This window comes from Moschus berezovskii, chromosome 8 (genome assembly GCF_049115385.1).
Source record: "Moschus berezovskii isolate FMDL1 chromosome 8, NW_MosBer_1.0, whole genome shotgun sequence".
In the NCBI taxonomy this organism is placed as follows: domain Eukaryota; kingdom Metazoa; phylum Chordata; class Mammalia; order Artiodactyla; family Moschidae; genus Moschus; species Moschus berezovskii.
In genome coordinates this window covers 109410684-109438633 of record NC_142467.1, presented here as the reverse complement: position 1 = coordinate 109438633, position 27950 = coordinate 109410684, and the positions used below count along the sequence as shown (strand labels likewise).

At 57.4% G+C, this 27950-nt stretch overlaps 1 protein-coding gene across 18 annotated transcripts in view; it reads right to left on the bottom strand.

The window, feature by feature from the left end:
- OBSCN (obscurin, cytoskeletal calmodulin and titin-interacting RhoGEF) overlaps positions 1 to 27950 on the bottom strand; it is a 234815-nt gene that overhangs the window by 63483 nt on the left and 143382 nt on the right. For 11 of the 18 annotated variants that reach the window (XM_088839239.1, XM_088839241.1, XM_088839240.1 and 8 more), the window contains 27 exons: positions 27491 to 27757; positions 27188 to 27300; positions 26927 to 27080; positions 26589 to 26750; positions 26366 to 26470; positions 25351 to 25617; positions 24647 to 24916; positions 24267 to 24533; positions 23265 to 23531; positions 22892 to 23158; positions 21682 to 21954; positions 20697 to 20963; positions 20235 to 20501; positions 15934 to 16206; positions 15266 to 15532; positions 14117 to 14383; positions 13740 to 14003; positions 13193 to 13456; positions 12389 to 12652; positions 11801 to 12064; positions 9279 to 9542; positions 7739 to 8002; positions 6706 to 6969; positions 6124 to 6387; positions 1437 to 1700; positions 643 to 906; positions 57 to 320 (listed from right to left, as the gene is read on the bottom strand). In XM_088839239.1, coding sequence (XP_088695365.1) covers positions 57 to 320; positions 643 to 906; positions 1437 to 1700; positions 6124 to 6387; positions 6706 to 6969; positions 7739 to 8002; positions 9279 to 9542; positions 11801 to 12064; positions 12389 to 12652; positions 13193 to 13456; positions 13740 to 14003; positions 14117 to 14383; positions 15266 to 15532; positions 15934 to 16206; positions 20235 to 20501; positions 20697 to 20963; positions 21682 to 21954; positions 22892 to 23158; positions 23265 to 23531; positions 24267 to 24533; positions 24647 to 24916; positions 25351 to 25617; positions 26366 to 26470; positions 26589 to 26750; positions 26927 to 27080; positions 27188 to 27300; positions 27491 to 27757 — 6657 coding nt within the window. The remainder of the gene's footprint in view (positions 1 to 56; positions 321 to 642; positions 907 to 1436; positions 1701 to 6123; positions 6388 to 6705; positions 6970 to 7738; positions 8003 to 9278; positions 9543 to 11800; positions 12065 to 12388; positions 12653 to 13192; positions 13457 to 13739; positions 14004 to 14116; positions 14384 to 15265; positions 15533 to 15933; positions 16207 to 20234; positions 20502 to 20696; positions 20964 to 21681; positions 21955 to 22891; positions 23159 to 23264; positions 23532 to 24266; positions 24534 to 24646; positions 24917 to 25350; positions 25618 to 26365; positions 26471 to 26588; positions 26751 to 26926; positions 27081 to 27187; positions 27301 to 27490; positions 27758 to 27950) is intronic. The other 7 variants (XM_088839243.1, XM_088839244.1, XM_088839245.1 and 4 more) reach the window with 7 other exon arrangements.

Genomic DNA, 27950 nt, shown 5'->3' with positions numbered 1-27950 from the left:
CGAAGTCAGTAACTGGACACCAAACACAGCTCCGCCTGGCCACACACGGTCTTTACCCCTGACGGCGAGCGTGGCTGAGGTCCTCTCCTGCCCGCACACACATGAATATTCCTCGGCATCCTCCACGGCCAGCTCACGGATCTCCAGCTCACACACGGCTCCCTCCTGCTTCACCCGCACTCTGCCCCCGGCTCTGAGGGTCTCGGGCCCCTTCCTCCACTCCACGGGGGCCGCCTTGCTCAGCTCACAGCGCAGCTTGGCTGTGGCCCCTTCCGTGGCCTCTTCCTTCTTCAGACCCTTCACGAACCTGGCAGGCAGGGCTGGAGATGGGCAGAAAGACACAAAGACTCTCAGGCTCTCTATACACACAGACAAAGCAGGAAATGGAAAGTACACATAAGACACAACGCCCAACTGGACACAGTATGCTGAGGGCGCCAGCACACACCGTGCCTGTGACTTTACAAGGTCCAGCCTGTACACGTGCAACAGAGCAGATGGGGAACATGACAGGGAGAACAGAATAGCTATGGAAGGAAAAGGAGCAGGACAGTGAGACAGCAGGGTAGAAAGGGAACAGAGAGCAGAGAGATGAAGGGCAGCCACCAAATGCCAGCCCGTGTGGCCACACGTGGTCTTTACCCCTGACGGCGAGCGTGGCTGAGGTCCTCTCCTGCCCACACACGCAAGAGTACTCCCCGGCATCCTCCACAGTCAGCCCACGGATCTCCAGCTCACACACGGCCCCCTCCTGCCTCAGGCTCACTCTGCCCCCGGCTCTGAGGGTCTCGGGCCCCTTCCTCCACTCCACGGGGGCCGCCTTGCTCAGCTCACAGTGCAGCTTGGCTGTGGCCCCTTCTGTGGCCTCTTCCTTCTTCAGACCCTTCATGAACTTGGCAGGCAGGGCTGGAGATGGGCAGAAAGACACAAACACTATCACGCTCTCTGAACCCACTCATCAGATAGGACACGGACACCACAGAGAAGACACAACACCCAGCTGGACACAGGCCACAGGCTGGGTGCCCCAGGCTCACACACTGGACTCTGGCCCCTCAGCCCAGGCCATTGAGTGTGCCTGTGAGCCCTTCCACAGACTCAGGCCTCACGTCTGTGAATCTGGTGGCAGGGCAGGAGAGGTTAGAAGGTGTGGAGAACATCCGATTCCAGAGGTCACAGGGGACAGGACGTGACAGGGTGGAGATAAAGACGCAGACTCCAATGGGACACAGGACAGAGCCTTCAGTGACACAAGGGGTAGGAAGCAGCTCAGAGGCGTGCTTCTCACGGTTCACCAACAGCCCAGGAAGGAGGAAGGAATTCCAGAAAGTTATGGGAAGAGGGTAAGGCTGAGATGAGGAGGGATGAGTGCAAGATGCCATGAGTCAATAACTGGACACCAAACACAGCTCCGCCTGGCCACATGTGCTCTTTACCCCTGACGGTGAGCGTGGCTGAGGTCCTCTCCTGTCCACACAAGCACGAGTACTCCCCGGCATCCTCCACGGTCAGGCCACAGATCTCCAGCTCACACACGGCTCCCTCCTGCCTCAGGCTCACGCGGTCCCCGGCTCCGAGGGTCTTGGGCCCCTTCCTCCACTCCACGGGGGCCGCCTTGCTCAGCTCACAGCGCAGTGTGGCTGTGGCCCCTTCTGTGGCCTCCTTGGTCTTCAGTTCTTTGATGAACCGAGCAGGCATGGCTGCAGTTAGATGGACAGAAGCCATCAACCCCATAAAGGACTGGGGGGCCTGACCTGAACATTCAGGATGGGATAGATGCAGGATGGGTGGAGGCCGTGCAGTGACGCAGACCAGAGCATGCATCACTGCAATCCTCTCCATACTGCTCAGTAAGGTGCAGGCTGCAAGGGGCTGGCTCCACCCAGGCCTCTTTTCTTCTCACAGTTCATCCGTCCTACTTATATCTCTTCCTACCATCTAATGGCCTACCTCATCTACACCCAGAGTCCAAACCACGCTCTTTCAGCTCACAACTTACATGCAACAACGCAACGGACAACTCTCCCGGGAGAATGGCCAGGAGGCACCTTCCAGCCATGACAGCCAGTGCCGCACTGGCACCCTCATCTGTGCTTCCCACCCCAGGCGAGGCACCAGTCATGCGTTGCCCACGTCTGGGCACACTGCAGGCCTTCCCTGCCTTCACCAGGTCCCACCTCACTCACCTCACACATTCCTGTCTTGACCCCACTGGACCCCCACTCTCCTGACTAAGATCTCTTGGACCCCAGTGGAGTCCAGCCTTGGCCTTCGAACCCTGCGCCCTAGCCCTCCAACCTGCAGTCCTCTCTTCCATCCCAATTCCAGGCAGAATGTGAGCTTCACAAGTTACAACTGATCACGGCTCATCCTGGTTACACCCTGCTGTGGCCTGAATCACATCCCTCAAAATTCGTACGTTGGAGCTCTAACCCCAGGACACAGAACGGGGATGTGTTCGAAGAGGTAACTGAGGTGAATGAGCTCAGTGGGGTGGAACCTAACCCAACATGACTAGTTTTCTTATAAAAAGAGGGTATTATGACACAGACGCACAGAGAGGGGTGACCGTGAGAGGGCGTGGGAAGGAGATGGCCGTCTACCTGCCACAGAGAGCGGTCTCAAGAGAAACCAGCCCTGCCACATCCTAACCTCAGACTTCCCGCCTCGAGGGCTGGGAGGAAGGCATTTCCTGAGGTTTCAGCCACTACTATACTGTTAAGCCATTTAGATTTTAGTACCAGGAGGGGGCTGATACTGTAACAAATACCTAAAATTACAGAATTCTCTTCGGAACTGGGTGATGGGTGGAAACTGGAAGAGTTCTGAGGTGCATGTTAGATAAATCTAGATTGCTTGAAGAGATTTCCAGCAGAAATATGGACTCTAAAGGTGCTCCTGGTGAGGCCTCATATGGAAATGCATTGTTGGAAACTGGAAGAGAGGCAATCCTTTTATAAAGCAGTGAAGGATTTGGCTGAATTGTGTGTCCCAAAGTTTTACGGATGGAGAAGGAAATGGCAACCCGCTCCAGTATTCTTGCCTGGAGAATCCCAGGGACGGTGGAGGCTGGTGGGCTGCCGTCTGTGGGGTCGCACAGAGTTGGACACGACTGAAGCGACTTAGCAGCAGCAGCAGAGTTTTATGGAAGGTAGAACTTACAAGTGGACTTGGGTGTTTTTAGCTGAGGTAATTCCTAAGTCAGACATTGAAGGCACAGACTGACTGCTCCTTGTTGCTTAAGGTAAAATGTAAGAGAAAAGAGTTATATTGAAGAAGGAAGTATTTAAACAAAGAGAAACTAAACATGGATACTTTAGAAATTTTTCAGCCCACTGAAATTTCAAAAAAAAATGAGAACACCCGTTCTAGAGAGAATACTAAGTGTGTGGTTGGAAATCATTTGGTAAAGAGACTTTAAGTGTGAGTCTCAGATCCAATCAGCCATCTTAGAAAAGTCAGGAACAGAAATGGAATCACCCAGGAGGCTGTGTGGAAGACCCTCTTGTTTGAAATCTTGGACTGCTGTGAATTATACAGGAGACCAGCAAGGCTTCTGAGAACTCCGTACCAGCAGAAACACTGCCAGCCATGACACTCAGACTCAGAAGGGAAAGGATGGAAGATGGGATGTCTACCGGCTGGGACACATACTGTCCTTCAAAGTTGGGAATCATCCCAAAGGCAATTCAGAAGTCAGCAAGGCTGCCACAGCATCCATGGTCCCAGAGGGCCACCTCTGTACAGGGCCCAGAAGACAGGGCATTGAGCCAGAGGATCATTCTCTGATCTTGAAAATCTCACAGAATATGTCCTTAGTAGGTGCCAGATTTCTGTGGAACCAGTGGCCTCTTTCTTCTTTCCTATTTCTTTCTTTTGCAATGGTGATATCTACCCCAGGCCTGTTTCACTAAAGTATTTTGGAAGCACATAACTTGTCTGATGTTGCAGGTTTACAACTGCAGAGGAATTGTGCCTTAGGATGAATCATACCTCCAATCTCACCACACACACTTGATTTAGATGAGATTTAGATTAGCCTTTGGACTTAGCCTGACACTAAAATAGGTTAAAAGTTTTGGGTTTGGGGTAAATGTACTCTGCGTGTCAGAACACATATTTTTGGAGCAAGAAACCGAGTATTACGAACTGAATCATTTTTTCAGTCACTCAGTCGTGTCCGACTCTTTGCGACCCCATGAACTGTAGCAGGCCTCCCTGTCCATCACCAACTCTCAGAGCTTGCTCAAACTCATGATCATCAAGTCGGTGATGCCATCCAACCATCTCATCCTCTGTGATCCCCTTCTCCTCCTGCCTTCAATCTTTCCTAACATCACGGTCTTTTCCAGTGTCAGCTCTTCGCATCAGGTGGCCAAAGTATTGGAGCTTCAGCTTCAGCATCAGTCCTTCCAATGGACATTCAGGCCTGATTTCCTTTAGGACTGACTGATTTAATCTCCTTGCAGTTCAAGGGGCTCTCAAGAGTCTTCTCCAAAACTACAGTTCAGAAGCATTAATTCTTCGGTGCTCAGCTTTCTTTATGGTCCAAATCTTTATGGACTGAATCATGTCTCCCCTCAAATTTATATACTGAAGTCTTAACCTTCAGGAACTAAGAATGTGAATTTATTTGGAAATAAGGCTTTTTAGAGGTAATTAGGGTAGAATGGAGTTACCAGGAGGGTGACTAATTCAATTTGACTTATAAGTATTCTTATAAGAAGAGAGATTAGAACACAGGACACAGAAAAGGACAACCAGGTGAGGACAGAGAGAAAACGTGGCTATCTACAAGCCAAGCAGAGAAGTCTCCTGCAGACACCTTGATCTTGGACTTCAGCCTCCAGGACTATGAGACAATGAATGTGTGCTGTGAGTCACCTGAATGTGGTATTTGTTACGCAGCCCAAGTTTTCTGAGACAGAGCTCTTTAGAGGCTGCACAAAATCTCCAAGGTCGGTCAAACGCTGTCTGATTAGCACAACACCGGAGGGCCTGGCCTGCCTGCCACCTGCTCCCTGCACTAACACTGCAGCTCAGTCCGCGATGCACCTCTGCCACCAGCATGAATGACCCTGCTGCACACCTGGGGTGTGGAGCCCACACACACCCGCAGCCTCAGCCCCAGCTGTGGCTGAGGGCAGCTTTCTAAACCATGATGTCTGTTTGCTGGTGCCTCCCGGAGGGTGTCCTTGCACCACGCACCCCTGGGCTCTGTACCCACAGGGCCTAGACAGGGTTGGCCAGTGTCCATGTGCCGTGGATTGTAACCGAGGCCACAGTAACACGGGGAGGGCTCGTTACAAACGGCAGAGAGGAGTCACGAACGTGGCCACGTGCAGTCTTTACCTTCGACACCAGCGTGGCCGAGGTGCTCTCCTAGCCACACACACACCACAGAGTCCATCACCACCAGGTCTCGGCTCTCCAGCTCACACGCAGCCCGTCCCGCCCCAGGCTCACTATGTCTCTGTATCTGAGGAGCTCAGGCCCCTTCCCCCACTCCACAGGGGCCGCCCTGCGTAGCTCACAATGCAGGGTGGTTGTGGCCCCTTCCATGGCTTTTTTGTTCCTCGGGCGTTTTGTGAAATAGGTGGGCAGGACTGGTCACAAAGACAAGCACGCCACCACACGGGGTGCACACACAGAGAAGACCCGAGGTAGAAAGAACAGAGGAATCACAACACCCAGGAGGGCGCGGGCCAGGCAGGGGGTGGGCCAAGGACACGCCGGCGGGGGCTCCCCGCGCAGCCCCTTTGGGGGCTTCTCAGGCCTCCTGCTCGGCATTCACCCGACAGGCAGGGCTGGGAGCGCCAGAGCGACATGGACACCATGACAGTCTCTGGAGAACTGCCGGGAAGGAAGTGACAGGAGGGAGGAAACGACACGGACTCCGACAGGACAGAACAGTGTCAGTGGCGACACAGATGCAGGGAAGTGGATTCGCTGCAGGTTTCTCTGGCTCATGCGTCAGCACAGGAAGGTGAAAGGGACGCCACAGTCTCCTGGAAACAGGCGGCATCGAGACAGCGAGGGAACATGCGGTGAACACAGAAAGACGCCATGAAATCAGTAACTGGACACCAAACACAGCTCCGCCTGGCCACACGTGGTCTTTACCCCTGACAGCGAGCGTGGCTGAGGTCCTCTCCTGCCCGCACACACACGAGTACTCCCCGGCATCCTCCACGGTCAGGCCACGGATCTCCAGCTCACACACGGCCCCCTCCTGCCTCAGGCTCACTCTGCCCCCGGCTCTGAGCGTCTCGGGCCCCTTCCTCCACTGCACGGGGGCCGCCTTGCTCAGCTCACAGCGCAGCTTCACTGTGGCCCCTTCCACGGCCTCTTCCTTCTTCAGACCCTTCATGAACGTGGCAGGCAGGGCTGGAGATGGGCAGAAAGACACAAACACTATCACACTCTCTGAACTCAGAGTCAACAGGATGTGACCAGTGCACGGAAGACACAAGACCCGCTGGACGTGGACCACCTGCTGGGGCGCCAGCACACACCGTGCCCGTGACTTTAAAAGGCCCAACGGTACACGTGCCACAGAACAGACACGGAACGTGACAGGGAGACAATAATTATGGAAAGAAAAGGAGCAGGATAGTGCATTAGCAGGGTAGAAAGGGAACAGAGAGCAGAGAGATGAAGGGCAGCCACCAAATGCCAGCCCGTGTGGCCACACGTGGTCTTTACCCCTGATGGCGAGCGTGGCTGAGGTCTCCTCCTGCCCACACACACATGAATATTTCCCGGCATCCTCCACGGTCAGCCCACGGATCTCCAGCTCACACACGGCCCCCTCCTGCCTCAGGCTCACTCTGCCCCCGGCTCTGAGGGTCTCGGGCCCCTTCCTCCACTCCACGGGGGCCACCTTGCTCAGCTCACAGCACAGCTTGGCTGTGGCCCCTTCCGTGGCCTCTTCCTTCTTCAGACCCTTCATGAACTTGGCAGGCAGGGCTGGAGATGGGCAGAAAGACACAAACACTATCACGCTCTCTGAACCCACTCATCAGATAGGACACGGACACCACAGAGAAGACACAACACCCAGCTGGACACAGGCCACAGGCCGGGTGCCCCAGGCTCACACACTGGACCCTGGACCCTCAGCCCAGGCCGTTGAGTGTGCCTGTGAGCCCTTCCACAGACTCAGGCCTCACGTCTGTGAATCTGGTGGCAGGGCAGGAGTGGTTAGAAGGTGTGGAGAACATCCGATTCCAGAGGTCACGGGGACAGGACGTGACAGGATGGAGAGAAAGACGCAGACTCCAATGGGACACAGGACAGAGCCTTCAGTGACACGAGGGGTGGGAAGCAGCTCAGAGGTGTGCTTCTCACGGTTCACCAACAGCCCAGGAAGGAGGAAGGAATTCCACGAAGTTACGGAAGAAGGGGGCTTCCCTGGTGGCTCAATGGTAAAGAATAAGCCTTCCAATGAGGAGACGCAGGAGACACAGGTTTGATCCCTGGGTTGGGAAGATCCTCTGGAGGAGGGCATGGCAAACCACTCCAGTATTCTTGCATGGAGGATCTCATGGACAGAGGAGCCTGATGGGCTAAGGTCTATGGGGTCACTAAAGAGACAGAACTGAAGCGACTGAGCAGCACAGCAATGCACGTGGGAAAGGTGGCGCTGAGACGAGGAGGGAAGGGGGGGTTAGTGCAAGACGCTGTGAGTCAGTAACTGGACACCACACAGCTCCGCCTGGCCACACGTGGTCTTTACCCCTGACGGCGAGAATGGCTGAGGTCCTCTCCTGCCCACACACGCACGAGTACTCCCCGGCATCCTCCACGGTCAGGCCATGGATCTCCAGCTCACACACGCCTCCCTCCTGCCTCAGGCTCACGCGGTCCCTGGCTCTGAGGGTCTCGGGCCCCTTCCTCCACTCCACAGGGGCCGCCTTGCTCAGCTCACAGCGCAGTGTGGCTGTGGCCCCTTCCGTGGCCTCTTCCTTCCTCAGACCCTTCATGAACTTGGCAGGCAGGGCTGGAGATGGGCAGAAAGACACAAACACTATCACGCTCCCTGAACCCACAGAAGCAGCAGGATACAGAGAGTGCACGGAAGACACAAGACCCGCTGGACATGGACCACCTGCTGGGGTGCCAGCACACACCGTGACCGTGACTTTAAAGGCCCAACAGTACACGTGCCACAGAACAGACATGGAACGTGACAGGGAGAAAAGAATAGTTATGGAAGGAAAAGGAGCAGGACACTGCATTAGCAGGGTAGGAAAGGGAACTGAGAGCAGAGAGGTGATTATGTGGTTGTTCAGCAATTAAATTGTGTCCAACTCTTTGCAACCCCGTGGACTGCAGCATGCCAGGCTTCCCTGTCCTTCATCATCTCCTGGAGTCTTCTCAAATTCATATCCATTGAGTGGGTGATGCCATCCAACCATCTCATCCTCTGTCATCCCTCTCTCCTCCTGCCTTCCATCTTTTCCTGTATCAGGGTCTTTTCCAACGAGTCAGCTCTTTGCATCAGGTGGTCAAAGTGCTGGAGCTTCAGATGGGCAGCCACCAAACGCCAGTCCATGTGGCCACAGGCAGTCCTCACCCCTGACAACGAGCCTGGCCAAAGGCCTCTCCTGCCCATGCACACTCCCCTGAGACTGTGACAGCCGAGCCATGGTCTCCAGCTCACACACTGCCCTGTCCTGCCTCCATTCCGTTCTGTCGCTCAGTCGTGTCCGACTCTTTGTGACCCCGTGAACTGTAGCCTACCAGGCTTCTCCATCCATGGGATTCTCCAGGCAAGAATACTGGAGTGGGTTACCGTCTCCTTCTCACAGCCTTATTTCCATCTCAAGGGTTTCGGTCCAATCCTCCAGTCCTCACGGACCACCCTGCTCAGCTCACAGCACAGCATGGCCATGGTCCCTTCCGTGGCCTCTTCGTGGTTCAGACCCTTTGTGAGCTCGGCAGGCAGGGCTGAGGAGGGCTACGAAGTTACTGAGAACATCAGACTCTCTGGGTAACACTCTCCAGGACACAAAACCCCACAAACTGCAAAAGACCACAGTACGAACAGGTAAAGAGATGCACAGATGGTAATGGAGGCAAATGTCCCAGAGGAAACAGAGGACACAGCACCGGACACTGACATCTGCTGCACGAGGAACCCGGAGCCAAGAGACATCTGCAGGGACCCAGGAGGAAAGGTACAAAAAGCCCCGAACCCTCCAGTGGAGCCAGTGACACAGAGGCCACACGCAAACACGGAGCCACAGGCCCCTGTGGCCGATCACGGTCTTTACCCCTGACGGCGAGCGTGGCTGAGGTCCTCTCCTGCCCACACACGCACGAGTACTCCCCGGCATCCTCCGCGGTCAGCTCACGGATCTCCAGCTCACACACGGCTCCCTCCTGCCTCAGGCTCACGCGGTCCCCGGCTCTGAGGGTCTTGGGCCCCTTCCTCCACTCCACGGGGGCCGCCTTGCTCAGCTCACAGCGCAGCGTGGCCGTGGCCCCTTCCGTGGCCTCCTCCTTCCTCAGGCCCTTTGTGAACTTGGCGGGCAGGGCTGGGCAGGGTCAGAGTGACAAAGGAAACATCAGACTCTCTGGAAAATGTAGGGGGGGTCAGGATGTGGACACCTGAGAATGCAACAGTCACATGTTGGAGCAAATGAGGAATAAAAGCTCAGGCCCACAGACAAATGGGCAGGTAGCAGTGCTGGGGGGAGTTGTGCATAGGACAGACAAACCAGCAGGGAAACGGAATCCTCAGGGAGGACCTCACGGCACGGACAGAACATGGAAAGGGCCACAGTGCCCACAGAAAGTGACGATAAATTGGAGTGGATGTCCTCCAGCATCTGCCATGGCCCAGCTTACACCACACCATGGCCATGGCCTCCTCCAGGCCTCATTCCTTAGTGACTTTATGATCTTGAGGCGTATAGCTGCAAACGGAGACACAAAAGGAGCTACCTAATCTACCCCACGTGTCTACACCAGCATGCCCCCCTTGTCACCTCCTACTGCTGCTGGGGCCAGAGCCCGGGGCTGACAGGGCCTGAAGAGCACTGACAGAACAAGGAGTTCCACGGCCAGAAGGGAAGCAGAAGCCACCCCACTCCTGCCCTGTCGCCCTGGGGGAGGTGTCCCTGGGATCTGCACCTTCTGAGAAGCCGTTCTCTTGGGCTGCTTGTAGCTGGTCAACGTGAGCGCTCTGCAGGCGTGCTCCGTCACTGAGTCACGTCCGACTCTCTGCGACCCCATGGACTGTGGCCCGCTGGGCTCCTCTGTCCATGGCATTTCCAAGGGATGAATACTGGAGTGGGTTGCCATGCCCTCCTCCAGGGGCTCTTCCCAACCCCGGGATCAAACCTGAGTCTCATGTCTGCAGCACGGGCAGGCAGGTTCTTTGCCACGAGCGCCATTGTGTGCTTCCTCCCTGCAGTGGAAGCTGCTCCTGTTCTTTGCCACGAGCGCCATCGTGTGCTTCCTCCCTGCAGTGGAAGCTGCTCCTGTTCTTTGCCACGAGCGCCATCGTGTGCTTCCTCCCTGCAGTGGAAGCTGCTCCTGTTCTTTGCCACGAGCGCCATCGTGTGCTTCCTCCCTGCAGTGGAAGCTGCTCCTGTTCTTTGCCACGAGCGCCATCGTGTGCTTCCTCCCTGCAGTGGAAGCTGCTCCTGTTCTTTGCCACGAGTGCCATCGTGTGCTTCCTCCCTTCAGTGGAAGCTGCTCCTGACTGTGTGACAGGCCGCCAAGCCCACACCCCTTGTGGTCTCCTGGTGAGTCTGAACAGTGCGGGTACCAGTGTCTCTGTGCTAGAGATGGTATGCTCCACTCATCAAGTTCGTTCGTGAAGGTGGCATCGTCGCCTGACCTCTCCCCAGAGTATCTGTGTTCACAACGGCCCTGCCCAGCCTCAGGATCCTCCTCTTTACTGTTCCAGCTGTCTCCTGAGTACACCCCGACAGGGCCCAGGATGTGAGGCCTCTGTGCACCTGCAGGGCTGTCCCTTTTGCTCTGGGAGGTCACGTCACACCTTGACAGAAGCCCTTCTGCGGCAGCTGTCTAGAGTCAGCTCACCCACCACAGATGCCAGACACTGGCCCCACTCCAGCATGGGAGCCCGGCCGCCTTCCTGGACCTGGCTCCGCTCCCCAGTGTCACTTCCCGTCCCGCCTGCCTCTCTTCCCGTGGCCAAGCCCTGTCCACACCTATGTCACCTCCACTCCACTCTACACCCAGACCTCACCTCCTGGCTTCCCCCACCTCAGCCTCCACAGCCAGCTCTCATTCTCACTTCACTTTTGCTCCAAACGCCAGCTCACCTCCACACCGAGCGTCACCTCCACATAACTCTACATCACCTCCAGCACGTCTCCACCTCCCCCACACGCCGAGCTCACCTCCATAACAACCAGACGCTGGATGGAAGACCCGAGGCCCTCCCATCATGGCTCTCTCAAAGACCAACCTCTCAACAGCCCTTCAACATCCCACCCTCAGGGGCCATGCTCTCATCTACTTCCCAGCTTCTCTCCTGTCACGCTCCCTCGAGAGGACCATGGTTCTGTTCTTTTCCTCTGTGGCTGCCCGCCTCCCCTTTCTCAGACGCGAGCCCCTGAGGACAGTGAGGACCTTATCCCCTGCTCGTTATCTGAGGTGGGCCTCAGAGAAGGGAGGGAGACTGTGGTGACTCCTGCTGCAAGAATGCAGGAGATGCGCAGAGACGTGAAAGATTGCAGACAGGCAGCGCAGAGCTGGAGGACACGTTAAAGCCTGCAGACACGAAGCCTCTGCTCCACAGGCCACACACGGTCTTTACCCCTGATGGCGAGCATGGCTGAGGTCTCCTCCTGCCCACACACGCACGAGTACTCCCCGGCATCCTCCACGGTCAGCTCACGGATCTCCAGCTCACACACGGCCCCCTCCTGCCTCAGGCTCACGCGGTCCCCGGCTCTGAGGGTCTCGGGCCCCTTCCTCCACTCCACGGGGGCCACCTTGCTCAGCTCACAGCGCAGCTTGGCTGTGGCCCCTTCTGTGGCCTCTTCCTTCCTCAGATCCTTCACAAACCTGGCAGGCAGGGCTGGGGATGGGCAGAAAGACACAAAGACTATCACACTCTTTGAACGCACAGAAGGAGCAGGATGTGGAAATTACACAGAAGACACAAGACCCAACTGGACGTGGACCACCTGCTCAGGGCGCCAGCACACACCATGACTGTGACTTTAAAATGTCCAAAGTGTACACGTGCCACAGAACAGACAGGAAACATGACAGGGAGACAAATAATTATGACAGGAAAAGGAGCAGGACAGTGAGACAGCAGGGCAGAAAGAGAACAGAGAGCAGAGAGATGAAGGGCAGCCACCAAATGCCAGCCCGTGTGGCCACACGTGGTCTTTACCCCTGACGGCGAGCGTGGCTGAGGTCCTCTCCTGCCCACACAAGCACGAGTACTCCCCGGCATCCTCCACGGTCAGCCCACGGATCTCCAGCTCACACACGGCCCCCTCCTGCCTCAGGCTCACTCTGCCCCCGGCTCTGAGGGTCTCGGGCCCCTTCCTCCACTCCACGGGGGCCGCCTTGCTCAGCTCACAGCACAGCTTGGCTGTGGCCCCTTCTGTGGCCTCTTCCTTCTTCAGACCCTTCATGAACTTGGCAGGCAGGGCTGGAGATGGGCAGAAAGACACAAACGCTATCACGCTCTCTGAACCCACTCATCAGATAGGACACGGACACCACAGAGAAGACACAACACCCAGCTGGACACAGGCCACAGGCCGGGTGCCCCAGGCTCACACACTGGACTCTGGCCCTCAGCCCAGGCCGTTGAGTGTGCCTGTGAGCCCTTCCACAGACTCAGGCCTCACGTCTGTGAATCTGGTGGCAGGGCAGGAGTGGTTAGAAGGTGTGGAGAACATCCGATTCCAGAGGTCACGGGGACAGGACGTGACAGGATGGAGAGAAAGACGCAGACTCCAATGGGACACAGGACAGAGCCTTCAGTGACACGAGGGGTGGGAAGCAGCTCAGAGGCGTGTTTCTCATGGTTCACCAACAGCCCAGGAAGGAGGAAGGAATCCAGAAAGTTATGGGAAGAGGGTAAGGCTGAGATGAGGAGGGAAGGTGGGACAAGTGCAGGGAGATGCCGTGAAGTTAATAACTGGACACCAAAACTCAGCTCTGCTTTGCCACACATGGTCCTTACCCCTGATGGTGAGGGTGGCTGAGGTCCTCTCCTGCCCGCACACACACAAGTACTCCCCGGCATCCTCCACGGCCAGCTCACGGATCTCCAGCTCACACACGGCTCCCTCCTGCCTCAGGATCACTCTGCCCCCGGCTCTGAGGGTCTCGGGCCCCTTCCTCCACTCCACGGGGGCTGCCTTGCTCAGCTCACAGTGCAGCGTGGCTGTGGCCCCTTCTGTGGCCTCCTTGCTTCTCAGTCTTCTTGTGAACTCAGCTGGCAGAGCTGAGGACAGAGAGACACAGACATCAGAGTCTTGAGGGAACTCTGAAGGTGACAAAACAGAGAAAAAGACACAGATGCCCACAGGACACAGGACAGAAGAGCTGGGAAGCAGCTTGGAGGCTGATTTCTCGTGGGTCACACAACAGCCCAGGAAGGAGTTCTGGGGAGTTACGGGGAGAGGGTGACGCTGAGACGAGGGAAGGTGGGGTGAGGGCAGGGAGATGACCCGAAGTCAGTAACTGGACACCAAACACAGCTCCTCCTGGCCACACGTGGTCTTTACCCCTGACGGCGAGCGTGGCTGAGGTCCTCTCCTGCCCACACACACACGAGTACTCCCCGGCATCCTCCACGGCCAGCTCACGGATCTCTAGCTCACACACGGCTCCCTCCTGCCTCAGGATCACTCTGCCCCCGGCTCTGAGGGTCTCGGGCCCCTTCCTCCACTCCACGGGGGCTTCCCTGCTGAGCTCACAGCGGAATGTGGCCGTGGTCCCTTCCGTGACCTCCTTGCTTCTCAGTCTTCCTATGAACTCAGCAGGCAGAGCTGCAACAAGGTCCAATGGACACAACACATCACCTTCATCCTCCCACAAAGGATGAAATGGGCGGTGTGGGACTGCGTAGTGTCACGTGGGCGGGGTAGCTGAAGATGCTTACCCTTTATGGTGAGCCTGGCCGATGTCACCTGGTCCCCGAAACTGCAGAAGTACTGCCCGCTGTCCTGAGGCCTCAGGTCTCGGACCACCAGCTCCAGCACAGTCCCGTCCTGTCGCAAGCTGTACTTGCCTCCAGGCTGCAGAAGCTCATCCCCACGCCGCCACTCCACGGGCCTGACCGCGGATGACAGCACGCAGCGCAGGGTGGCAGCGCCCCCCTCCAGCACCTCCATGTCCTTCAGGCCTTCTCGGAACTGCACTGGCCGAGCTGTGGACAGGCGTGAGCTCAGTCAGCACAGCCCGCACGGCTGAGGATGGTGGAGGGCTGCAGCTGGCAGAGGCAGGCAGGCCCACCTCGCTGTTTGCACTGGGGGCTAGGGCTAGGGACCCTGAGACCTCTGCCTATGCAGGAGGGTCAGTCAACACGAAGCAGAGAAGAGTGGAGCGTTAGGGGCTACATTTAACCCCCCAATTCGCCTGTTGGAGCCCTAACCCTCAGGACCAAAGAATGGAGCCATTTTTGGAGACAGGGGTCTTGAAAGAGATGAGTTCAATGAGGTCAGTAGAATGGGTCTTACCCCCACATTGTAAGGGGTCCTTAAAAGAAACAGAAATGAGCACCCAGAAAAACACAGAGGGACGACCAGGTGAAAACACAGGGAAAAGATGGCCATCTATACGCCACGGAGAAAGGCCTCAAGGGAAACCAGGCCTGCAACACCTTGAGCTCAGACTTCTGGTCTCCAAACCTAGGAGACAATAAATGTCTGTCTTCTAAGCCACCCAGTCTGTGATATGTGGTAGCCAGGCCAAGCCAACTGAGATGGAGATGAGCCAAGCCAAGAGAAGGGGGACATGGGAATGTAAGCACACAAGATAGTCAGCAATGAAGTTAAAAACAAAAGACTGCTGGTCAGAAGACCAAGAGAGAGTGAGAGAGGCTTTCAGGAGCAGAAGAAACCCAGAGACAGGGCGGACAGCGGGCAGAGTGAGATGGACAAACTGGTGGACGGAAGGAGCCTTAGGAACCCCTGCACCCACACGAAGAGGACAGAGCGTCCTGGAGCCCCCCTTGCCCTGAGCAGGACGAGAGACATGGGTGTCAGGAGCGCGGCTGGAGGCTTCCCAGCACGCCTCTCCCGGGGCTCACCATGGACCCTGACGATGGAACTGCTCCAGGCGCCAGCAGCCTCACACTTGTAGCGCCCGCTGTCCTGCAGGGTGGTCTCAGTGATGACCAGCTGGGCCCGGCGGCCCTCACAGGTCAGCCGGCACCGGGACGATGGCCGCAGGGGCTTCCCATCCTTAGTCCAGCACACAGGGCTGTCCGCGGCGGAAGTCTCGCAGACCAGGGTCAGCTCCTCCCCCTCCGTGACTCTGGCATCCGTGAGCCCCTGGGAGAAAGCACTTGGCTTCTCTGCAGACAGACAGGCATGCGTAAGACTGCTGGGGGCTCCTGCAGGAGAAGCCCCAGGCCTTGCTACACACCAGCAAGACTCCTAGTCAGTGCCCACCCGCCCCCACACCCCCATGCTGAGCTGCAGACAGGACTGCTGGGAGGACAGGACGGGCTCTGTGTGGCCCTGCCTCCACACTGACCGTGGGTTCACCTCTGCATACCAGGGACAACATGTCTTCAGACAGCACCACTCAGCCCTGGGATCCAAGGCTCCAGCCCAAGGGAAGCCTATGGTGCCTTCCTTCTCTGTGAGCCCCAGGGCCTCACCCAGGAGATGGTCAAGCCACTGCCTTGAGGTTGCACGCTCAGCCATACGGACTGGCCCCCACCATGCACTGGGCACGGGGCCTGCAACCTACCTGTGACCTGCAAGGCAGCTGAGGTTCGCTGGTCACCTGCCTCAAAATGGACGGTGCCTGAGTCCTTGAGCGCCAGCTGCCGCAGGGTGAGCACGTGGTAGCCGCCGGGCTGGGCCTCAATCTCATTGAGTTCATTGGCAGACAGGGGCGTTTTGTCCAAGAACCAGTGGACGGGCGTGTAGTCGGCGGGGGAGACACGGCAGCAGAAGGTGGCCGAGGAGCCCTCCTGCACCTCGGCGTCCTCCAGGTCCTCTGTGATGAGCACTTTCTGGCCTGCAGAGGCACAGACAGGCGCGTCAGGGACCCCCGGACAGCTTCCAAGGGAAACGCGGTGCTCCCCAAGGCCAGACCTGGGGTGGGCTCTCAGCAGGGAGCGAGCAACTGACTTTAACAAGAAACATTAAGTGGGTCTGAGCTGAACAGTCCAAAAGCATTTGTTTTAGGCCCACCAGTGAGCTAAATCCACCTCCTGGGGCTTTCTGCAGAGCACACGCACTGACCCACAGCACAGCCCCTCTGTCAAGCTGTGCTCCGTAAGGTCTACACCCGACATCCCTGTCACAGAAATCACTTAATGCCATTCAGTTTTATATTAACACAAGTGTGGGGGGAAAAAAGAGACATGTGGCTATGATAACATTTAAATTGAGTGATTTGGAGGACTGACAATATGAATTTCTAGAAAAAAAATTTTTTTTGCTGCTGTCTTAGGTATAGTGAAAGCTTGCTGCTGCTAAGTCACTTCAGTCGTGTCCGACTCTGTGCGACCCCATAGACGGAAGGCCACCAGGCTCCCCCGTCCCTGGGATTCTCCAGGCAAGAACACTGGAGTGGGTTGCCATTTCCTTCTCCAATGTGTGAAAGTGAAGTTGCTTAGTCGTGTCCGACCCTCAGTGACCCCACGGACTGCAGCCTACCAGGCTCCTCCATCCATGGGATTTTCTAGGCAATAGTGCTGGAGTGGCGTGCCAGTGCCTTCTCCGATAGTGAAAGCTTAAGAAGTCATAAATACTGATTGGCTGCCAGACTCCTTCTGCATTCACAGGTGTCTTGAAGCTACTGCATGCCTGAAAGCACAGATGGCACATCTGTTCTTGCTGCTGGTCAGTCCCTAAGTCATGTCTGACTCTTTGTGACCCCGTGGACTGCAGCACACCAGGCTCCTCCATCCTCCGCTGTCTTCCTGAGTTTGCTCAAATTCACATCCATTGGGTCAGTGATGCTATCTAACCATTTCATCTTCTGCCACCCCCTTCTTCTTTAGCCTTCAGTCTTTCTCAGCAACAGGGTCTTTTCCAATGAGTCAGCTCTTCCCATCAAGTGGCCAAATACTAGAGCTTTGGCTTCAGCATCAGTCCTTCCAATGAGTATTTAGAGTTGATTTCCTTTAGGATGGACTGGTTTGATCTTCCCGCGGTCCAAGGGACTCTCAGGAGTCTTCTTCAGCACAATTCAAAACCATCATTCTTCAGCGCTCACCCATCTTAATGGTCCAGCTCTCACATCTGTACATGACCACTGGAGAAACGCAGCTTTGACTGTGTGGACTTTGTCAGCAAAGTGATGGCTCTGCTTTTTAATATGTGTCTAGGTTTGTCATAGCTTTCCTTCCAAGGAGCAAGCATCTTTTAATCTCATGGCTGCAGTCACCGTTCACAGTGATTTTGGAGCCCAAGAAAAGAAAATCTGTCACTTTTCCCCCTTCTGTTTGCCATGAAGTGATGGGACCTGATGCCCTGATCTTAGTTTTTGAATGCTGAGTTCTAAGCCAGATTTTTTCAAACTCCTCTTTCACCCTTATCAAGAGGCTCTTTAGTTCCTCTTCCCTTTCTGCCATTAGAGTGGTATCATCTCCCTATCTGAGCTTATTGATATTTCTCCCAGCAATCTTGATTCCAGCTTGTGTTTCATCCAGCCTGGAATTTCACATGATGTACTCTGCATATAAGTTAAATAAGCAGGGTGATAATATACAATGCACTCCTTTCCCAATTTTGAACCAGTTCATTGTTCCATGTCCAGTTTTAACTGCAGCTTCTTGACCTGCATACAGGTTTCTCAGGAGACAGATATGGTTGTCTGGTATTCCCATCTCTTTAAGAATTTTCCACAGTTTGTTGTGATCCACACAGTCAAAGGCTTTAGCGTAGTCAATAAAGCAGAAGTAGATGTTCTTTTGTAATTTTCTTGCTTTCTCTATGATTCAGCAAATGTTGGCAATTTGATCTCTGGTTCCTGTCCCTTTTCTAAATCCAGCTTATACATCTGGAAGTTCTTGGTTCACATAGTGCTGAAGCCTAGCTTGAAGGATTTTGAGCATAAGCTTACTGCTGCTGCTGCTCAGTTGCTTCAGTCATGTCTGACTCTGTGTGACCCTATGGACTGCATCCCGCCAGGCTCCTCTGTCCATGGGGATTCCCCAGGCAAGAGTACTGGAGTGGGTTGCCATGCCCTCCTCCAGGGGATCTTTGTGACCCAGGGATCGAACCCAGGTCTCCTGCATTGCAGGCAGATTCTTTACCGCTGAGGCACCAGGGGAGCCCAATGTGAAATGAGTGCAACTGTACAGTAGTTTGAACATTCTTTGGCATTGCTCTTCTTTGGGACTGGAATGAAAACTGACCTTTTCCAGTCTTGTGCCCATTGCTGAGTTTTCCAATTTGCTGACATATTGAGCATAGCACTTTGACAACATTAGATGGCACATCAAGAGGGTGATTTATTCAAAAGGAGATAGGCACTGATCTCCTTATCTTTGTGTGTCAGTTGCGATTCATGAACTGACATACAAGGAAAGGCTTTGGCAGGAAGCATTAGCCTGGCACAAGCCTGTGTGTTCTGAATTTGTCCACAGACTATATGTTGTTATTATGGTTCACTCACTTGTATAACTGTTAGTCGCTCAGTCGTGCTTTACTCTCTGCGACCCCAAGGACTGCAGCCTGCCAGGCTTCTCTGTCCATGGGACTTTCCAAGCAAGGATCCTGGAATGGGTTGCCATTTCCCTCTCAAGGAGATCTTCCCAACCCAGGGATCAAGCCTAGGTCTCCTGCACCGCAGGCCGATTCTTTACAGACTGAGCTACCAGGGAAGCCCCACTTTTATAACACATATATTCATTTATTTACCATCTATTTAGCTGCATGAGGTCTTAACACGGGGGCTTCAGTAGCTGTGGCAGGCAGACTTAGCTGCTCCAAGGCACGTGGGATCTTAGTTCCCTGAGCAGGGATTGAACCCACATTCCCTGCATTGCAAGGCAGATTCTCAACCACTGCACCACCAGGGAAGTCTTGGACACTTGCTTTAATTGCTTTTTTTTAAGTATTAACATTCACTTTAGATTAGACAGCTGTGAATCCATTGCACTAACGAAATGTTTTCACTGAGCTCAGTGGATTCACTGTATTTCACTGAAAAAGAGGAAAAAAATCAAGAGTGGGGCTTCTTTGTTACTTTCTATGAACAGATCCCGGGAAGGACCTACAGCTGACTTCACCCTGATGCCAACCCTGGGATCAGCGGGGCTAGGCTCACCCCAGCCTTCACGCCTACTTGCCCTGCAACCCTGGAGCAGCCAATAAGCCCCAGCGAAGCCCCGCTTTCCTTATCAGTGAAGTAGGAGAATGACAACCGTCATCCTGCCAGCCCGGTGAAAACTGCTCTTCAAACCTGAAGACATCCCTTAGCCAGGGACTCTCCACAGGGGTAGAGGAGGTACGTTCATGTGTAAGTACATGCAAAGTCCATGCGTGAACAGATGCTGGAACTCCAGAAACATTCACCCGGCAAACAAACGCACAAGTAGACGAGGGCTGCCAACTCACTGATACAAGGCCCAGCGACAAGACCGCCCAGGGCAACCCTCCTTGGAGATGGGGAAACTGAGGCTGAGTTAGTCCAGGGCCAGGCAGAGCTCTGATCTCTGCTGCTGCTGTTGCTAAGCTGCTTCAGTCGTGTCCGACTCTGTGTGACCCCATAGACGGCAGCCCACCAGGTTCCCTCGTCCCTGGGATTCTCCAGGCAAGAACACTGGAGTGGGTTGCCATGTCCTTCTCCAATGCGTGAAAGTGGAAAGTGAAAGTGAAGTCGCTCAGTTGTGTCCGACTCTTAGCGACCCCATGAACAGAAGCCCACCAGGCTCCTCCGTCCATAGGATTTTCCAGGCAAGAGTACCGGAGTGGGTTGCCATTGACTGCCCACCTACAAATCTACTTTAAACAAAGCTTACACCTGAGCACACCACCGGCCTTGAAATCTAGTGGGCAAATGAGAGCAACAGCACGTTGCCCACGCCTAACCTTTCACCAGGAGCCGAGCCTGGGACTGGGCCTGGCCAATGTCGCAGGTGTAGGTGTCGCCGTCTGCCTTCTCCAGGGCGCTGATGGTGAGCCGCAAGGTCAGGCCCTCCTGGCTGAGCGCATACTTCCCCGAGGCCTGCAGCTCTGTGAGGCCCTTGCGCCAGGCCACGGAGGCCGCGGGGCGCTCCGTCTTGCAGGTGAACGTGGCTGTGCCCTTCTCCTCCACATGCAGGTCAGCCAGCGGCTCCGTGAAGCGGTTTGCCTTTTCTGGTGGAGGGGCAAGAATGAATGAGAGGGTGAGCCTGTGCAGATGCCATGCAGGCCCTCAGGACCGGAAGCCATTCCCATCACAGTGGTTCTGCTGGCCCACCCACAGACCCTCAGGGACCTGGGCGAGTCCCTTATCTGCTAGGTGCCTCTCCCTTCCTACCTGGGGCAGCCCCAGGCTCTCATGGGGTTTACCTTCCACTCGGAGAGTGGCTGTGCTTTTGGAAGACTCCGTCTCACATGTGTATCTGCCCGAGTCTTTGAGTGAGGCCGCATGGATGACCAGCGAGGCCCGAGTGCCTTCAGTGAGCAGGTCATACTTCTGACTCTTGCGGATGGCCTTCCCATCCTTCAGCCAGCGCACTGGGGTCCCCTCCCGCGACAGCTCACACCTCAGCACCACATCCTCACCCAGAGTGGTCTGCTGGTCTTCTAGTGGCTTCACAATGTCAACTGACCTCTCTGAAAAGAACAGACAAGGTGCCTGATAAGGCCTGGCCATAGCTCCACCCATGACCATGGCCCTAGCCATGCCTGGGGTTAAGACAAGGCAAGCATTCAAGAGCTTCCAAGCTCTGCAGGCTGAGACTACAGAACCCACAGCTCGAAAACTTCCAACTCTGGAACCTCAGGCCCAGGGACCTCAGAGCCCTGGAATGCCAGGGGAGGACCCTGGGAAAGAGCGCTGTTACACCACAGAATCTTAGGTTCTCATCACTGTTCAGAGCTCTGTAACTCAAAGCACGACCATGGGCTGAGCTTTACCCATTGGCACCAAGTATTTATGCTGGAAGTAGTGGCTCATAAATTTCAATGACAATTTCACTACCAACATGAGCCATGTACCCTGGGAGCTACCATAGCAGTTGAACCACGGACTGAAGATTACAAACCCTGATCCTGCCCAAAGGCTCCAGAACCTCATCCTAAAGGGTAGTCCTGGTGGTCCACGCAGTTCTGGATGACCAGAACCCGCCAGGACTCCAACAGATGCCTCTAGGTACTCAGCAGGAACTGGGGAGACAGCCCCTAGACTCAGGCCCTTGCAGCTTCCAAGCCCAGGACCCCGACTCCAGGCTTCCTGGGGAGAGCCCAGGCTCAGGAGCTCCCAAAGCAGCCCCTGGACACACCCCCTTGACCTGCCCCGGCCAGTCGGTCCCCGCTGCCACCACTCACCCACCTTTGACGATGAGCGAGGCCTTGGAGCTGAGGCCCCGCACAGAGAAGACCACCTCCCCAGCGTCACTTGGCACGGCATCTCGGATAGCCAGCGTGTACTTGCGGCCCTGGCGCGTGGCACGGAAGCGGCCAGAGCCGCCCACTGTTTTCCCGTTCACTGTCCACTCGGCCACGCCGCCAGTGTCCTCATGGGACAGGATGCACTCGAAGCTGCAGCTCTCGCCCTCCAGCACCTCCGCCGTCTTCAGCCTCTTGGTGATGCCCACGAGCAGCTCTGCGGGCCACGGGAGACAGCTGTCGTACCCCACGAGACAGGCACCATCGAGCCGATAGCAGCCTCAGGCAGACCCCAGGAGGGGGCACACCTCTGGATGGCCTGCACACCCCCTCTCTAACCCCACTCCCAGGAGGCCTGCTGCCTCTCTCAGCAAGCGTCTTCTCGGCCTCCTGCTGTCCACACCCTGGCAGTCAGATGGCTGACGGCTGTGAGTCGCAACCAGGGTGGCTCCCTTCACATTTGCTAGAGAATAACGTGGAGAGAACAAGCACCACCCAGCTGCCACCTGCTTATATGCTCCATAAAAAGAACAGCTCCCCCAGATGAAGGGAAAGCCAGCTCTAAGACAAACTCATCACACCACCCTTCCCCTTCCCGTCTCATCACAAACTGGCCAGACCATCAGGGACCAGCTAGGGGGTCACTGGGCAGCATGCCTGCCAAACACACAAGAGGGACAGACATACACGGGACCTCAGGTACCCACCAGAACCACGCCCAGACGGGAAGGAGCCTGGGAAGAGGAAGGTGACCTGCCCACAGCCACCCTCACCAGGCGGCGCCGTGGCCTGGAAGTCCTCCAGGGGCACCCCCTGCCTGACATCGCAGCTCCTCCCACGCACCACCCTCCTGACGCCGCCCTCTGGGGCCCCTGTGCCTGCCCACACATCCCTGGGTGCAGAGGGCAGTTTCCAGCCTCCACTGAATCCTTTACCCAGGGCCAGTCTATCTCCCCGGCTTTGCTCTGTTGCCTGTTACCCGTGGCCCTTCTAAGACCCTGTTGAGGCCACTCCTTCAGGAGTCTGCCCTGACCTCTCAAGGCTCAGCAGAGCAGACCCGAGCCTCTGAGAGTGGGTGGGTCCCCCGAGCACAGGCACGCCCAGAGCCGCCCCCGGCGCCCTGGCCCCCGTCTGCAGCCGGCCGCAGCACGCACCATGCACGCTGACGCGGGCTTGGGTCTCATCAGTGCCCAGGTCGCAGGTGTATAGGCCGGCATCGTGCTGACTCAGGCTGTGCACCACGAGGCCTCGCGTGCCCGCCGTGTGCAGGAACTCATACTTGTCACTGGGGCCCAACTCCACGCCGTCCTTCCGCCACACCACGTGGGCTTGGTGGTCAGAAACCTCGCACTGCAACGTCAGTATGCCCCGCTCCTCTGCAGACACATCGTCCAAAGCCTTCAGGAACACCACCGGCTTCCCTGCGGGAAGAGCGTGGGTGACTCAGGGGGCCAACTGCCGCCTCTGGCCCTCTGGGTAAAGGGCGCGCGTCCCAAGGGCCCCACGGACCACACTCAGCCACCTCACCTCTGACCGCCAGGTGGGCAGAGGCCTTAATCTTGGGGGAGGAGATGCTCACAGTGCCCCTGTCAGCCTGCCGGACCCGCTTCAGCACCAGCGTGTGGCGGCGGCCCTCATGGCTGATCTCATGGAAGCTGTCGTTATACAGCGGTGTCCCGTTGAGCAACCAGTCCACTTCTTCGTCCTCGTGTGACAGCTCACAGGAGAAGCAGGCACGGCCCTCCTCCGGGACCTCCACGTCCTCCAGCGGCTGCGTCACGGTCACCTTCCGTTCTGCCGGGAGCACGAGGCGGCGTCAGCATGACCGCCGCCGCTGCCTCCTCCAGAGACCCTCGAGGCCCAGGCCCCTCACTCTACCTCCCACAGCGACCTCCAGAGACCCTCCAGGCCAGGCCCCTCTCTCTACCTCCCAGAGCGACCTCCTAGAGACCCTCGAGGCCCAGGCCCCTCTCTCTACCTCCCACAGCGACCTCCAGAGACCCTCGAGGCCCAGGCCCCTCTCTCTACCTCCCACAGTGACCTCCTAGAGACCCTCCAGCCCAGGTCCCTCTCTCTACCTCCCACAGTGACCTCCAGAGACCCTCGAGGCCCAGGCCCCTCTCTCTACCTCCCACAGTGACCTCCAGAGACCCTCGAGGCCCAGGCCCCTCTCTCTACCTCCCACAGTGACCTCCAGAGACCCTCGAGGCCCAGGCCCCTCTCTCTACCTCCCACAGCGACCTCCTAGAGACCCTCGAGGCCCAGGCCCCTCTCTCTACCTCCCACAGTGACCTCCAGAGACCCTCGAGGCCCAGGCCCCTCTCTCTACCTCCCACAGTGACCTCCAGAGACCCTCGAGGCCCAGGCCCCTCTTTCTACCTCCCACAGTGACCTCCAGAGACCCTCGAGGCCCAGGCCCCTCTCTCTACCTCCCACAGTGATCTCCAGAGACCCTCGAGGCCCAGGCCCCTCTCTCTACCTCCCACAGTGACCTCCAGAGACCCTCGAGGCCCAGGCCCCTCACTCTACCTTCCACAGTGACCTCCGCGCTGCTCTGGGCACTGCCAGCCTGGCAACGGTAGACACCAGCGTCCGCAGGGGTGAGCCGCAGGACACGCAGCTCCGCCATGTGGCCCTCCAGCCTCATCTTGAACTTGCTGGATGGCGCCAGGGGCGTCTCCTCCTTGTACCACTGAACAGCCTTGGGGGGAGGCTTGAAGTCACAGGACAGGACCACGGACTGCAGCTCCCGCCCCACCTTGGGCTCCAGGGGCCGTGTGAGCACCACGGGAATGTCTGCCATGGGAGCAAAAGGGAAGCAGGCATAAAGTGGGCCAAAGCACGAGGCCGGAACCTGCCCCCCAGGCCCTGTCCACCCTCAGCCGAGCCACCGGGCAGTGCCCTCTCACCAGAGACCACCAGGGAGGCGGTGGAGCGCGATTTGCCGATGGTGAAGTGCACTGGCCCCGTCATGGTGGAGTAGGTGCGCCGGAGCGTCAGCCGATGCACGGTGCCCTCCTGCTCTATACCCACGTCAGCCCCTGCCTGCAGTACCGTCTTTCCCAGGAGCCACTTGGCGGGCCGCACCGAGGGGATGGAGGTCTCACACTCGAACCAGGCGGGCGCTGGCTCCATCACTGTCACATCCTGCAGGCCCCGCACGATCACAATGGACTGCTCTGTGGACGAGGGCCAGTCAGCGGGGCAGTCCTGCAGGAGGGTCGCGAGCCCCCCCCCAACCTCTGCAGGGTCTGCTCCTGGGAACAAGCCCTCTCGGGCACACACACATCCCCCTGGGAGCACCCCAAGGCCACCAGTCAGGCCCTTCTCAGAGCTGTATGCTCAGTCGCTTCAGTTGTGTCCAGCTCTGTGCAACCCTATGGACCGCAGCCTGCCAGGCTCCTCCGTCCATGGGATTCTCCAGGCAGGAATACTGGAGTGGGTTGCCCGGCCCCCACTCAGGGATCGAACCCAGGTCTCTTACGTCTCCTGCACTGGCAGGAGGGTTCTTTACCACTAGTGCCACCTGGGAAGCCCAAGCCTCCAAGTGCCACAGGCCACAACCCCTCTCCTGGGGAAAAAAGGAACAGCTTCCACCCGGCCCTGCCCAAACCTTCTACGAAGAACTGTGCGCTGGTCTTTGCATCACCGGCATCACACGTGTAGGTGTCCTCATCCTCGGGCTGGACGGCATTGATGACCAGCTTGCGGTAGAGACCGTCACTGACCATCTCGTACTTGGCCCCGGGATGCAGCTCCACGCTACCCTTGAACCACCGCACCTGGGCACTGGCCCTGGACATCTGGCACTCGAGCACGCCGCGGTGCTTCTCCATCGCGATCTTATCCCGCAGCGGGCGGAGGATGGACACGGGCAGCTCTGGGGGTACACCCCACGGGGTCAGCGGGGTGCACAGCGAGCTGTTCAGGCTGTGCAGCTTCCCACCAGTCAAACTGGGACCCCACACTCAGGCTGAAAAGAGCCCAGGTGACCCGCCCGCCAGAGCCAGCAGGCAGCGAGGCAGAGTCTCACCCTCGGGCTGGCCTGGGACACGCTGCTCACCTCTGACCACAAGGACAGCGGACACACCTGCCATCGTCCAGTGGGCCCTCGGCATGTGCGTGCCCGCCCCACCCCAACACCCCCCATCCCTCCCCTCACCACACGGCCGTACTCTCACCCTGCACACCCCAAATCCACGGCACCGCCCTTGCCACATGTGTCCAGCGCCTGGGCCCCTCCCCAGCCTGTTCCCCGGCCCCTTCTCCCTCCTGCCCCACCGTCAGCTTGACTGTCAGCAAGGCCACCAGACAAAAGGCTTGTACACCCGCCTCCTGCCGGGGCCTCACATCCTTCCTCTCCAGCATTTGCTAAGGTCCCAAGAGGGAGAATTTACTGGTAATTACATTTTCAACAAAGAAGGAGACCCCAAGACTGCCTCCCCTGGTCCACTTTCTTCCTGCAGAGGAGGGAACACCCCTTTCCCTCCTCCTGGGTCATTTCTAACCTCATTCCAGGAGGGACCCCAGGACAAAGACAACTGGCCTTCCAGCCCCGTAAGACTCAGTACATGTGCTTGCCCACACAGACACTGTCCGGCCCATGCCTTGTTCAGGGCTCCCATTACCTTTCACTCGGAGCTGGGCTCGTGATTCTGCATTTTCTGCTACAAACTTGATTTCCCCTGCATCTTCCACCAGGACCCTCCGATAGATGAGAGTGTATGTCCTTCCTGGGGACAAAGCCCACTCAGCACTAAAGGGCAGGGTAGCCTGGGGATGGGGAGAGGTGGCCTGGGGGCAGGAAGTGGGGAGAAGCCCTGCTGTGGCCCCCCACTGTCCCCGTCTCACCTTCCTGGCGGATCCTCACGTTGTCACTGGGCCGGAGCTTACTGCCCTCCCAGAACCACTGAGCAGGCACCTCATCGTGGGAGACCTCGCAGGAGAAAGTGGCGCCCTCCTTCTCCACTGCTTCCACATCCTCCAGAGGCCTCACGATCTGCACGTTCCGGCCTGGGGCACAGAGCAGGCCCTGCTACACCCCGAGGCACAGACCTCCGATCTGACCGCCACCCCTGGCCCAGCTTGCTGACGGGGTCCAGGCAGGGCACAACCAGAGGGCCAAGCACTTGCCAGGGGACGCAAGAGGGGGGCCAGGAGGTGCGTGCAGCCACCCGCCCAGCCCTCACCTTGCACCTTCAGGGAAGCCGAGCTCTGAGCATCGTGGGCATCGCACACGTACACGCCCTGGTCTCCAAGCTCACATCGGTAAATGACGAGACTCCTGCAGGCCCCCTGGGCCATCATGCCCATGGTCTTGCTTACCCGCAGTTCCACATTGTCCTGTGAAGGAATGAGGCTGGGTCAAGGGCTGGCACTGCCCAGCAGGGTGGTCTGACACTTGCCCGCTGCTGGTGAGAGGCAACGGGGGCAGAGGAGTTCGCAGGCACCTTCAACCAGCGCACATCCACATTGGGGCGTGAGAGCTCGCAGTCCAGGGCCACCTTTTCCTTCTCTGTGGCCACCACGTCCTGCAGAGGGCGGACAAACTTCACAGGCAGCTCTGGGAAGACAGGAGGGAAGTGCTGAGAAGCAGGGCCTCTGTGCGGGGACAGGGTCTGAACTGGCTGGAGTCACTCAGCTGGTTTTAGGAAGGAGTCCCCTCCCCTACGATGCCCCACCTGCCTCCCTGGCACCGTAGGGACAGGGGCAGGCACTCTGGAGTGAGTGCTGCCCCACCTATGAGCACCCACCAGTGACCAGCAGATGAGCAGAGGTATGCACGCCTTCCGCCCTGAAGGCCACCAAGCCACCGTCCTGCCGCTGCAGCCGTGACAGCGTGAGGGTGTGTGTGGGGCCGTGCACCACCAGCTGGCAGTTGGGTCCCGGCTGGAGCCGAAGACCGTCTCGAGTCCAGTTGCCCTCCACGTCAGCGTGGGACAGCTCCACTTCCATAGTGGCCGTGCCCTGCTCCTGCGCCTCCACGGCCTGCAGGCCCCGCACAAGACGGACCTGGCGCACTACAGGACAAACAAGGGGAGGGATGAGCCACCTCAGCGAGACCCTGGCCCTCGGGCCAGCCCCGCCACTGCCCAGGGAGCCTCACGGTGCCCTGCGGGGGAGGCCTCCCCATCCTCCCCGGCCCTCACTGCCTTCCCCTCTTCCCCGGCCCCTGCCAAGTGCAGGGTCTTCTTCCCTTTTCCCCCTTCTGCA